The following is a 14,562-nucleotide window of genomic DNA, read 5'->3' on the forward strand; positions in this document are numbered from 1 at the left end:
ATCCTTTTATGTCAATCTTTTTTATGAATACTAAATTCTTTTTTTTCCTCTATTACAAATTTATGGTATATAATCTTAGCTAGGCCTTCACTGATATTCAGTAATCCAGTGTGTTTATTAATTTTCTATCTTATATTTCCTGGCCTTTTCTTTTCTTTCTAGCTCTCTATCTATAAACTCTTTCCTCCTTGTAAAGTTAATGTGGATGATTTAGCTTCTTCATTGAGAAGACTGAGGCTATCTAAAGGGAGTACCCTCAACTCTTCTTCCTTACCTAAATTCATCAACGTATCATCTTTATCATCTAATATATCCTTTCTTCTGATTACCTAGCTTATCCCCTTAATCCCATCTCTTCCCACTTCTTCCTGGAACTTGCTCCAGTCACCATTGTCTTTCCAATGACTCCTTCCCAAATATCTACAGTTGTGTTCAGATCTGTCCAGCCAAAAAACAAAAGGATAAAAAAAATTTTTTCTTGATTCTTTTAAACTATTTAGATACAAATGTTGATAGGGTATTGGACTTAAGAGTCAGGAAGACCCCAGTTCACATCTGGCTTCAGACTCTTGTTAGCCGCATAACTTCAGGCAAGTTGCTCAACCTCCATCTTCCTCAGTTTCCTCAACTATAAAACGGGGATAATAACAGCACATAATTTCTCAGGGTTTTTATGACAACAAAATGAGATAATATTTGTAAAGTGTTTTGCAAACCTGGGTATTATTGTATTGCACTAATGATCTCATTTCTCCCCTATAATTGTTAAGTTTTTAGAAAAAATAATTGCCTCTCTTTGATACCTTTTAACTACCTTTTCTTTTCTCAACTCTTTATTATCTGGCTACTTTTCCTTCCCACTGTATTCGAACTGACCTCTTAAATGGCATTTTGCCAAGTCTACCTGTTTTCAGACTAATAGTGGACAATGGAATTTGTCACGTAAAAGACAAAATTCACTCTTCATCCTCCTTGGCAACTCTGTGGCATTTGAGACTATATCTTGATTCTTTGTCCTGTCTTAACTTCAGAGATGCCACGTTCTCTTGGTTCTCCTTTTACCTCTCTCAATTCCTTCATTGGCTTATCTTCTCCAGCCCCTAATGTGAGTGTCCTATCCCCAAGATTTTATCTATATACATTCTCTTCTCCTTATATACATTTTATCTTGCCAGTGTCACTTACTCCTATTACTTAACACATATATTTATATTTTTAACTTTGAGCTCCAGACATAAATTTGCAACTGCTTATGGGACTTCTCTAACTATCCCACTAACTTTTTAAATTCATCATATCCAAAATTGAGTTTTCATCTTTTTTCTAAAATGTATTCTTTTATTTGACTTCACTATTTTCCGTTCTGTGACTCCAGAATTCATTCAGTCTGCTAATAGGTTTTTCCACCTCCATTATTTTTCTCCTGCAATTATTCTTTCATGATGCTTCTAGACAAATTATTTACTTTTGTGTATATCTAATCATGCCCCTTCTCTACTCAGAAATTTTAAATGGCTCCTGACTATAAAGCGGAGAATATTCAAGTTCTTTTACCTGGCATTTAAAGCATTTCACAGTTTGGTTCTACTTTAGCTTTCCAGCCTTATTTCATATCACTATCCTTTAACTAAACTGAAGTAGTCTCAGTCTCCTGAACATGCTCTTTGTTTTCCACCTCTACTTCTTTACTCACACTGTTCCTTAAGACTATCTCCTTATTTTTAACTGTTGAATTCTTGTTTACTATGTAAAACCTAACTCATATGGCAAACCTTCCAAGAAGCCTTCACTTATATTCCAGTTGAGTAATAACCCATGATTCATGTAGCACTTGTTTAATTTTTTTAGCCTGATATACTTATCGTGTATTATGTTGTATTATAGTTATATCTATAGATTTTATATCTCCTTTTCAGACTATTCGCTTCATAAGGGCAGAGGCTTATTTAAACTTAATGTAACGTCTCTTTTCTATCAATTTCTTAAACTTAAAATAACGTTCTGTACATGCTTAAAAAGGACTTGAGTTAAGTTTTAGAGGTTGAATAGAGGAGTACATTTTGGGATTCTGTTTCATATTTAATAGATAAATCTAAAGTGATTTTTAAAAATATTAGTTTGGTTAAAATTAGAAGCACTTATCTTTCAAGCTTGTTGAAATCTTTATTATTATTCCTATCAAGTTATTATATTGGTATGATCATTTTATTTAGTGATAGTATTAGTTTTCTCTATGTAATTATATGGTTAATTTATTTTAATTAATTTTCAGTAATTCTGGTTTTGTTGTATATTCATGAATAAATATTTTTTGGTTAAATTTACTTTTTATTGTTAAATAAAAATTAATCAATGACAGTCAAGTTTACTTCCTGTGTTGCTTTATAGTTTACTTCATGTATCATTTTACTTTACAATAACAGGATTTATAAGTATAGTATTGATCTAAGAGGTTTTTCCTGTTTGGTAAAATGAAAACTAAGAATTCTGTCACCACTGCTAGCTATCTAGCTCAAAAACCAATTTTTTTCCTTGCAAATTCAAGAATTAAAATAGAAGAATACAATAGGAGACTATTTATCTGAGTTATCCCACTTAACAATTTACATAGAGATATCCTTCATCTGATAGTCAGGGTAGAACCAAATGAAATGTCTATATATTGGCCTGCCTCTTGCCCACAAAGATTTAAGAATATCTTATGTTTGCTTTTCTAGCAACAACCCTTAAGACCCAATTTAGTGGAGACCAGTTGCCCCAACATAAGGATGGATCCAAAACTGTGCCCTGCTGATCCAAACTGGATTGCTTTCATCCATAGCAATGACATCTGGATAGCGAACATTGTAACTAGGGAAGAAAGGAGGCTCACCTATGTGCACAATGGTAATGCGCATCTAGTAGACTGCATTGTTGGGAAGTATTTTAAAATCCAGTTTGTTCTTATATTTTGAAGTGGGAATGTCCTTAAGTATGAAGGAAAACTGGGTGGTACCATTGTGTAATAATGTTCATTGTCACCTTTTCAGGCTTTCAGTAACAACTCTGATAAGATTAGGCATTTATTCTGGCAAAGAACTGTCAAAATTGCTATAATACAAATTTCATTAAAATAATCATTAAAGTGAAATATTATTAAGGTAACATTCATTTTTTATGTTTCTTTTGCCTGACCTTTAGAAATAAATTTTTAAAAAACTATACATTTCCAGATTCTGATCATTTCTATCTCATTTTGAAGAACTGTTTTTGTATAGAACATTTAAAAGCGTTTATAGAAGGAAAATACACCTTTTGTTTTCAAAACATTATGGAAGTACTATATTAACATAAAATTGTTGCATATTAAGAACTTTTAGAATATAATTTATTATATGAAATCTTCTCTGGAGTAGTTTTAATATAAGTGAAAGAAGATGAAAGTAATATTTCTCTTTTTGTAATTATAAAATTTTGAACAACATTCAACAAAAACATTGAATTCTTAAAAAATGATAGTCAATCCAAGTTTTATAATTTTTTAGTAAAATCCAATTTTTATATTTTGTTTTTTAAAACTGTAGATTAGCTTTAAGGAAATAATATAAGAAATTACTAACTTGCTTCCTAATTCTCTTCTGATTTCTTTTTTTTCCTATTTTTATTATTTTGTTGCTGCTATTATTATTTGTATATAGTTGTAATGAGTTAATGTATTATTCTGATTCTTCACTCTACATAATTTCATATTAATCTTTCCATATTTTTATTCTCCTTTGTCATTTTTATGGTCCAATAATATTTCATTGAATATATGAACTATTTCTAGTTTTTGTCACAACTCTTTTTGGACAGAGAAGACTTTCCCCCCCTTTTTACTAATATCTTTAAGGTTAAGTGCTAGTAGTAGTGAAATCAATGGATCAAAAGATATGCTTGTTTTTGTAATTATTTTGAATATTGCCATATTGTTTTAGAAAAAGATTACACTATTCATAAATCCTTCAGCAGTGTAATAGTGTTTTTATTTTTTCACATCCCTGCAAATCTTGAAGTTTATCATTTCAGACATTTTTGCCAATTTAATACTTATTAGATTATATAACTCAAGGGATTTAATTTATATTTTACTAAGTTTAACAGTTTTTCAAGAAATTGTTGATAATTTATTGAATTGGATTTGTGTATTCTTCCATTAAGAACTATCCATATTTTTGACCGTTTATCCGTTAAGAAATGGGCCATATTTGTATAAATTTTTGTGTTTGTCAAAGATTTTAAATGGCAAATTTTTACCAGATATATTTTCTGCAGATAGTTTTTCTTCATTCTATTTATTTTGTTTTTATTTTGGATGTATTAGTTTTGTTGTGCATTTTTTATACAATCAGATCTATCCATTTATCTCACATTTCATTCCCTTTTCTTCAGTAGATAAGAATTTTTTCCTCTCCCTAATTGCCAAAAATATGTAATTCCATTTTCTTCTTTTTTGATTTTAAATATTTACATTTGAATAATTTCTCATTTCCCTTCTCCTCCAAAGAGATTACTCAGGGCCAAGCTACAAAAGGAAAATAAAATAATTTTATGTATATATTTTTTATTTTCTTGGCTTTTGATTTTTTTTGAATGATAAAAAGGATTTTATTTTTTGAAATAACAAAATAAAAATAGCTTTTTATTTTTAAATATACATGCAAAGATAGTTTTCAAAATTCACCCTTGCAAAACTTTGTGTTCCCAAATTTTCTCTCTCCCTTCAAACTGTCCCTCTTCCCTAGACAGCAAGTAATTCAATATAGGCTAAATATATACAATTCTTCTAAACATATTTTCACATTTATTATGCTGCACAAGAAAAATCAGATCAAAAGGGAAAACCATGAGAAAGAAAAAAAAAAAACACACAAGCAAACAACAACAACAATAAGGTGAAAATACTATGCTGTGATCCATATTTGGTCTCCATAGAACTCTCTCTGGATGGGGATGGCACTTTCCATCAAAAATCTATTGGGGAGCAGTTAGGTGGCACGTGGATCTCTATCCACCAGCCTTGAAGTTAGGAGGACCTGAGTTCAAATCTGGTCTCAAATACTTAATACTTTGGAGCTCTGTGACCCTGGGCAAGTCACTTAACCCCAATTGCCTCAGCAAAAACAAAAACCAAGTCTATTGGAATTTTGGCTTTTGATTCTTAACTGAGTTTTAATGAGTGTTTTCTTTGATGGGGAGGGAATGTGGTCTAGATCTGTGATTTCACTAGTATAGGGAATTCCTGGTGTGAAAACTCCCTGCACCAATGCAGACTCACAACTTTGTCTGCAATTTACTGTTTTAAGAGAGTTGCCTAGCTCCTGACAGGGTTAAGTGACTTGCTGAGAATCACTGCATCCGATGTGTCTTAGAAGCACAATTTGAATCCAAGTCTTCCTAACTGCCTAGCAAGCAGTCTATTCATTGGATAATAATACTGTCTTTCTGCTTTGCATAAGAGATTCTAATGAATAACATTGTAACAAATAAGCCAAAAGTCTGACATTATACCATGGAATCAGACTTGGCAAATATTTCTTCAAATGGCAAGACCTCTCTGATCAAAGTAGGAGGCTTTTTATTTAAACAGTTAACTTTAAGAATAGAGACACCATTCAACTAAGTCAAGAAACATGGATTCTAATCCCAATTCTGTCATTTTCTGTGTGACCTTAGATACTAAACTTTTTATTGTTTCCTCATCTATCAAACGAGAATAATGTCTTCCTCACCTACTTCATAGGAATATTGTGATGATCAGAGGCGATAAAATAATTGAAAACTTTTTAAAAAGAAAAATCTTAAAATCCTACACAAGTATAAGGTATTATTATGTTTCTTCAGTTTTTAAATTGTTCATTCTTCATTATGGACATAGGTCTTTAGTTATGATTTAGATATAGTAATATATTTTTGAAGTATTATTGAGTATTAATAAGTAATTATGTTATTATCATTTGTCATGATATTTTACTTTGAGAATGTATTTTATCCCCCTAAGTTCATCAAAACTTGTCTTCTAGCCAGCATATATTTATGAGGTCTTTGTTAAGTGCCTAGTCGAGATCCCAGAGAAATAGAGGTCAGCATTCCTGTCCTTCATAGCTTGTTATCTTATTGGGAGAAAAGACTAAGACAGATAAAACATTTTCCAGAACAACATATGACTCTAGGGAGAAAACAAGTTGGCCTAGCAAAAAATTCAATGAATTAGAAATCAGAAAAACTAGGTTACAATCCACATAAGACCAATAATATTTTTGTGTGACCATGGACAAGTCACTTTACCTCACTCTAACCTCCGTTTGTTTGTTTGCAAATTAGAATTAAAATATATCCTGCCTATCATACAGTGTTATTGTTATATGAATAAAGTTTTTATTTATCAGACGTAAAGTCACTTTGAAAAGTTTAAAATGCTGTATATATATATATATATATATATATATATATATACAAGTATTTATCACATAATCAAGTGCTGCCTTGTATGGGTCAGGCTCTTAATTGCTATAAGAGTCTTTAAAAGATGGAGGTCAGTATAAACTGAAGTTGTGGGAAAGATTTATGTAAAGGAGGTAGGACTTGATAATTTAGATAAGATAAGAGAGGTGAAGGTATTCCAGACAGAAGGGGCCACTTGAGTAAAAATATGGAAGGTGGGACTAAATATACAGTGAGGAATATTGTTTGTCCAAGACAATATTGAGAAAAAGTAGAAAAGTTTGGAGGCCAACACCATAAATCTATGTGGAATGAATGACTAATCCAGATTTGATATAAGGTCTTGGATAGAGTATTAATAAGAGAAATGGGATAAATTTGTTTTTGAGAGTGAATTGATAGGTCTTGGTTTTGAATAGCAAGAGATGAAGACAGTGGTTGAATGATTACCAATCCATGCAAAAAGAGTGAAAAGAAGAATGAGACAGGAATAAATATGGCTAAAAAGGGTATTTGGTATTTGGATTCTCTTTTCCTCTTCTTCAGGATAAATGAAGTAATAGGATAACTTCAGGGTGTGCTCAGTAAATATTGATGAGGCTGATGATGATATGGTAATGAATTTAAGTGGTCTAATGGGGAGCTTCAGACTAATTCATTTACACATTAAAGCCATTGGTTTGTCTGGGGTAAACATTCTGATTTTGACCTTTCTAGTGATTCCAAGAAAAAAATGATTTACCATTAAAAATTTCTTGCCTTTGTTTACAGTATCATTTGTAGGCTATTAGATACTTAGTGACAGTTCTAACAATCAGATTTTACTCAGTCTCTATGTAAAACATTTATTGAACATCTACAACATAAAGAACCCTGACCAAAGTGTTGTGGAAAGATACAAAGGAATTATAAGGTATATTCTTTTCTCTTAGACAATTTATTGTCCACTTCAAGAGGCAGAAATAAAAATGAAATCAATAAGCATTTATTAAGGCCTGTGTGTCAGGCACTGTGTACAAAGACAAAAATATGAATTAAATTTTCCCTCTCTTTGAGCTAACATTCTGTTGGAGTTGAAGGCAGGGAGAAGAGAGAAAAATCACATACATATACGGGTATATACAGAGTAAATATATACAGAATAAATAAAGGTAATTAAACATAAGATATTGAGGGATGTTACAAACAGCATAGAATGTTGATAAACAGATCCTGTTCAAAGATAATATTTGAGCTGTGTCTTAAAAGCCATTAGATAATTCTGTGAGATAAGGGTATAAAGGTGAGTAGGGAATGTGTTCTAGACATGGGAATAATTAGTACAAGAATGGGAGATAGAATGTAATATTGGAAGAGCAGAAATAAGTATAGTTTGGCTCAATAACAGTATGAGAAAAGAGAAATAGTGTATATAATGATATAATAACAAACTATATATGCACAGTGACTGTGGGAGCTCATGCAAGTCATTTAACCCCCTCTGAGCCTCAATTTTCTCATTGTCAAATGATATGCTTCAAAGGACAGTGAAGTGACCTTAAAGGGCCTTTAAAAACTTTTAAATGCTTTATAAATCTCAGTTGATGGTCGCAATTATTATTTCTATATATACAAGTTGATCATGCATGTCATCTGTGTTCTTATATAAACCTTAGTTTTTAAAAATGTAAAATAAAATAGTCATACTGCTTTCTGGCTTCAGAAATTCAAAGCTACTTCTGATGACAGTACTTTTTATGTTTATTCAGAGCTTGCTAACATGGAAGAAGACCCAAGATCTGCTGGGGTTGCTACCTTTGTCCTTCAAGAAGAATTTGATAGATATTCTGGCTATTGGTGGTGTCCAGAGGCTGAACCAAGTAAGTGTATTAAATCTAGCCCATTTACCAGATAACAGAAAAGTAATTTTAAGACTCATCTAGCACAGTGCTATTCAGTACTATGCCCAAATTCTAAATCCTAAATAGTGATAGTAAAGATTTCAGAGTGAAAAAAAATCAGAATTAGCCTTCCCTATGCAAAATATTATTTAGATGAAATAGAACAAATTCTACTGCACTAAACCTTAAGTCTTTATTTTTCAATCATTGAATTAGGACAATTTCATGTCATGAGAAAATTTTTATCATATTTCATTGTCCCTCATGACACCTTGCTAGATTTCATGTAGAAAACAGTAATAGCCATAATAGAAAAAGGATGATGTGTATCTATACATGTATACATATACATGCAAATATGTAGAAATAAATTTGAGATAAAGGATTTGGATGAACAAATGATTGGATTGATCTGAGTTAAATGAGAGTGAAGAAAGGCCTTCTGTCTTCTATGTCCTTGGGAAGTCATAAGAATATAGCTCACTTTAAAAAGGTTGGAGAATGCTATTGTAATGGACTGTGCTTTTTCTTTTGTACTATTTATAAAATATTGCTTGAGATAAGTAGGCCATTAGCTGGGATTTGGCATTCTTTTTTTGAAGTAAAGATTATTCATAGACTCTCAGAGTTTGAAGGGATCTTAGAGGTCATCTAGCCCAATCTAATCAGTAATCTTCTCTACACCATTCCTAAGAAGAGATCACCCAGCCTATGCTTGAAGATTTCCATTGAAGAAGAACCTGCTGCTTCTTCCCTCCACATCCATTATGCTTTGAAATAGCTCAGATTGTAAGAAAGTTTTTCCTTCCATTGAGCTAAAATTTGTTTCCTTGCAACTCTTATCTGTTGTTCCTAATCCTTTCCTGTCAGACTGGTTAGCACTTCTCTAATCTCTCTTCTACATGGCAGTCTTTTTGAAATTTAAAGACCATTTTCATGACTATCTTAGTTTCTTCTAGATCCAAACACTGCCAATTCCTTCAGTTGATTCCTACATAGCATGATCACTATTCATCATTTCATGCTGATCATCTTCTGAATATATCTCATAAATATCCTTCCTCAAATCTTGCACTCAGAACTGAATACAGTACTTGAGAAATTCTTTGATTTACCCATAGTACAGTGGGAGTATTGCCTATCTCATTCTAAACACTGTACCCTTATCATCATCATCATCATCATCATTGTTGTGAAATCACAGATTACTTTAATATATTTTTTTTGGTTGACATGCTACTGTTGACTTATATTAAACTGACAGTCCATTTGTAATTACATTTGTTATGAGATTTGATATTCATGAAAAAATTTTAACATGAAAAATTTTTAATAAAAAATTTAAGTTTTAAAATTTTAAATGTATTTCAACAGTGAAAAGAAAAATCCAACCCTAAATACATCAGAAATGTTTATTCTTTGTTTACCTTGAAAACATTCATAATGAAATTATTTAATTTTTTTCAGAACAAACTCATACTACTATTGCAAAAATCATTACATTTATCATATTGATAGCATATCAGTAGATAACTTCATAAATAAAAATATTTTTATTAGTTGGTGTAAAAATAATAACTAGGAGAATTTTTTGGTTTTTTAAATTATTCTGAATGTGAAATAATAAATTGCTTTTAAGCTCCTAATGGAGGAAAAATTCTTCGAATTCTATATGAAGAAAATGATGAATCAGAAGTGGAAATTATTCATGTTACATCCCCCATGTTAGAGACCAGAAGGACAGATTCCTTCAGATATCCCAAAACAGGTAAGGCCTCTTGCTGGCATTTATTTTCATACAATTTCCCCTCCTATATCAGCCTCTCTAATTATCTAAACCTTCAGTGCTTATCTTTTGTTACCAGATCTTTAGTAAAGATAAATTCAGTTTACATTAGTAAATTTAGTACATGTTGAACTCATAAATAATATTCAATTCTCTTTCATTATTTTAGTCTATAATACTTGTTTTCATACTGATTGCTTTATTTCATATATAATACTGTATTAGCTAGTAGCAGCAGTTAAGAAGTGGAATTCTTGCTTATATTGTCTAGAAAATCTTTCATAGATGCTTACCAACTACATGACTCTGGACAAGTCACTTCTGTTTGTCTGTTTCCTTATCTGTAAAATGGGAATAATAACAGCATCTACTTCCCAAGGTAGCTGTTGAGGCTAAAATGAATTAATATTTGTAAAGCACTTTGTAAAGCTTAAGTGCTATGTAAATGCCAGCTATTATTATCATCATCTCATTAAATTAGTACATTTGATCTGTTGTTTCACTTTTATGTTGTTTCAAGGTTTAAATTATAAAAATGGGTACACATTTGTTAACCCTTTTTTTTTTGCAGCCATCAGAGTACTAATATATGATGATGTCATGACGTTTTGCCCCAGAAAAGGCCTGATGTATATAATAGTGCCATTTTTTTTTTCAGTATTCATTGATAGCATTGACTGAATTCACTAAAATGTACAGTGCATTGAACTGATACAGATGTCTAGTTTGGGAAATATTGGTTATGTATGAATTTGGATGCAACTCATTATTAATGTCTTTTTGAAAAGGCACAGCAAATCCAAAAGTCACTTTTAAGATGTCAGAAGTAACGATTGATGCTGAAGGAAGGGTAAGTATTAAATTATAAATTTCTTTTCTAAATTCATTTGACATTTGATTGAATCCTATTATTTTGGAAATTACATATGGAGACAAGTCTACTATGAAATAATATAATGTTTATTTAAGAGGGGAAAATAGCAGAATATATGCATGAAGGCCATTGGCTTTGGGATTCTAATGAGGGACTAAAACTCTTTCTTTTGTATAGTTTCTTTTTTTTTTTTTTTTTTTTTTTTTTTTTTTTTTTTTTTTATAATAAATTTTATTTTATTTAATAATAACTTCGCATTGACAGAATCCATGCCAGGATAATTTCTACACGACATTATCCCTTGCAATCACTTATGTTTCGTTTTTTCCCCTCCCTCCCTCCTCCCCCCCCCCCCCAGGATGGCAAGCAGTCCTATATATGCTAAACATGTTGCAGTATATCCTAGATACAATACATATTTGCAGAACCAAACAGTTCTCTTGTTGCACAGGGAGAATTGGATTCAGAAGGTAAAAATAACTCGGGAAGAAAATCAAAATTGCAAATAGTTCACATTCATTTCCCAGTATTCCTTCTTTGGGTGTAGCTGTTTCTGTCCATCATTTCTCCAATGAAACTCAGTTAAGTCTCTTTGTCAGAGAAATCCACTTCCATCAGAATACATCCTCATACAATATCGTTGTCGAAGTGTATAATGATCTCCTGGTTCTGCTCATCTTTTGTATAGTTTCAAAAAGACTAAATACTTATACTGTTCTAGAAATAATCATTACATCATGTTTCTTGTTCTAAAAATAGCTAGCTACTAGTTTGTCTTTCTATAATTTCTGTTCTTAGACAACAGAACATGGGTGGGACTATTGATGTTAATGCTTTCTCAGCAGTTTGACATTTGACAAAGATACATATATATATATATATGTGTGTGTGTGTGTGTGTGTGTATATCTGTATATATATCTTTGTCAAAACTAAGCAGTTTTTCTTGAATAGTTTCTAAAAATATAATCTTTTAGGTATAATTATTGTGATCCCTTAGAACCTTCAGACTATGTAATGTACTAAATTAATGTACTATGTTAATGTATAAACCTAATAAACAAATCTGTGGATTTTTTGAAGAACAGGTCATTGTTTCAAACTGATTTAATTTCCTACTTTTCAAACTATAGGCAGTTTTCATTTTGAACAATGTGGAGATATATAGAGAGAAATCATCCTCACCTGCCATTACTGCTCTATCTAAGTTTTGTTTTCCCCATAGATTAATATAAAATATAGCACATTATTTGCTGGATATTAGCTGGAGATTGTCCCTCTGCAGTTGGCAAAGCTATATTTTAATATCTTAAGGATCTGTAATTTCACTGATATGTTGACCAATACACCCCTCCATAACTTAGTAAATAGAATTTCTAGGGCTGAAAATTTCTTCACCTACTAAGTTGGTGATGATCTACTCTAAAATGAGCTGGAGATATGTAGGGCGCTACTTGCCCAGAACTTGAAACCTTTCCATTTCAGCAGGATTTATCAGAGCTTGTGCTGTACTAACATAGGCTTTGAGAACCCACAACATGTTACTTTCACTACATGAAGAGGAATTGAAAGAAAACTGTAATAGAAGATGATTTAACACAGCAAATAGTAAAGATCCCATATACTTTATTGGTATACTTATGATATCAGGAAAAAATGAATAAGACCTTTCATTGGGTTGGCTTGGATTCAGTTCATTATTAATGTCTTTCTGAAAAAGCACAGCAAATCCAAAAGTCATTTTTAAGATGTCTTTGTTGAAAAGATTTGGCAATTGTCAATGCTGTAAAATTACCCATGCATATAACTTGTAAATAAAAAGCTATAATTTAAAAAAAAAAGATGTCTTTGTTGAACTTGCAATATGGACAGGATATAGACAAAAAGCCACTTGAGGGATGTAATCTGCATACTTGGAAGGAAAATTCAAATCCATAAGATCACAAGCCATTTGAATATAATCACAAATTTCCCTTGTATTTTTCATGACCTTTGGGTGAGATGTTTATGTTTGAAAGTTATATTTTAGTGTAAAATACATCAGTACAATTTAATGAAAAAATAATTCACATATGCAGATGTTTGGTATAGACATGGAAAAAACATTTTAGACCAGGGCTTGGTAACCTGGAATCCTTGAACTTTTTAAATAGTGTGTATGTATCTTTTACCATTAACCCTCAAGCTTAGTTGTTGTATTTGTAAAATATAGCATGTTGTTTTCTAGTTATTAACTATCAATCGTAATATATCAAAATAATTGATTTCTTTTGTAATTACATGTATTTTTTGCATTTAAAAACATTATTCTGACAAGGGGTCCACAAGCTATGCTAGAATGACAAAAAGATCCACAACATCAAAAAAAAAAAAAAAGATTAAGAACTTTTGTTTTAGTTTAGTTTTTTTTCCTCTGGCTTGATCTTTTGGTAGGCATAAAAGGCATTTTTGTGAGTTACTAACAGATTAGTAGTAGGTCTCTTTACTGGTACCCTGCACATTTCTACTTCCCTTTCCTCCTTAGTTACTTAAGAATGAAATATATCATAGAAGATGATCAAAATAATTCTTCATGTTTATAAAGCACTGTCTTCATAATAACCCAATGAGGTAAATAGTATAAATACTATTATCCTCATTTTACAGATGAGGAAACCGAGGTACAGAGAGATCAGGTGACTTGCTAGTCATTCAACAAAATAAGTGTTGGAAACTGGACTCAATCCAGGACTACTGACTGAATCCAGTGCTCTTTCTATAACACTGCTAATTAGTTGATGTTTCTTTAGTTGATGATTCAGTTCTCTGTAACTTAATTGCTATTGATTTTAACAGATTGCAGATGTGGTGGATAAGGAACTAGTCCAACCCTTTGAAGTTCTGTTTGAAGGAGTTGAGTATATTGCCCGAGCTGGATGGACTCCAGAGGGAAAATAGTGCGTATGTTAAATTATCTAATCTTTACATCAGGTTTAGGATCAATAATTTTAGAAATATCTATAGTTGTAGATTTGTTATTCACTGTGAATATGCTTTTGTATTTGGAAAGATATAAATATTTATGAAATATTAATGTTGTAATACAAAAAGTTGAGTTGACTTATTGATCAGGAAACAGAATAAAAATATACTTCATTTTAATTCTATTCTAACCTTAAACACTGTTTACTTGGATTAAATTTACTAAATGAAGCTTTTTTTTCTCAAGATTATTTTTAGACATTTCACTTTTAATAAATTATTTATAGGTATATATATGTATATATTCATATTTTAAAATTAATATAAAAGCAAACTTTACATCTAAATTATGATAAATAGGCACTACATGCAGACTGAAGAGTGAAAAATAATTTGCAAGGTTACTTGTGATTTGGGGAATTTAGGAAAAACACTTTTAGAATATTATTAATCTTCTTAATTTAAAAAAAGATACATCTTCATTTTTGATAAGCATATTAAATCAACTAGTTCTGTAATTCTCTTTTCACTTTGCCACTGAAAAACATTTTCTCAATTTCTGGCAATTGGTTTGTGAATTAATACTATATTCTTAAAACT

At 31.0% G+C, this 14,562-nt stretch overlaps 1 protein-coding gene across 4 annotated transcripts in view; it reads left to right on the forward strand.

Annotated features, from left to right (window-relative positions):
* Positions 1–14,562, forward strand: part of DPP8 (dipeptidyl peptidase 8) — a 63,600-nt gene that overhangs the window by 12,852 nt on the left and 36,186 nt on the right. For all 4 annotated transcript variants that reach the window (XR_007951039.1, XM_051980840.1, XM_051980839.1 and 1 more), the window contains 5 exons: positions 2,718–2,886; positions 8,211–8,321; positions 9,982–10,110; positions 10,917–10,978; positions 13,837–13,937. Coding sequence is in view for 3 of the 4 variants with exons in the window: in XM_051980840.1 (XP_051836800.1) it covers positions 2,718–2,886; positions 8,211–8,321; positions 9,982–10,110; positions 10,917–10,978; positions 13,837–13,937 (572 nt within the window). In the remaining variant the exon portion in view is untranslated. The remainder of the gene's footprint in view (positions 1–2,717; positions 2,887–8,210; positions 8,322–9,981; positions 10,111–10,916; positions 10,979–13,836; positions 13,938–14,562) is intronic.

Source organism: Antechinus flavipes, chromosome 2 (genome assembly GCF_016432865.1).
Source record: "Antechinus flavipes isolate AdamAnt ecotype Samford, QLD, Australia chromosome 2, AdamAnt_v2, whole genome shotgun sequence".
NCBI lineage: Eukaryota > Metazoa > Chordata > Mammalia > Dasyuromorphia > Dasyuridae > Antechinus > Antechinus flavipes.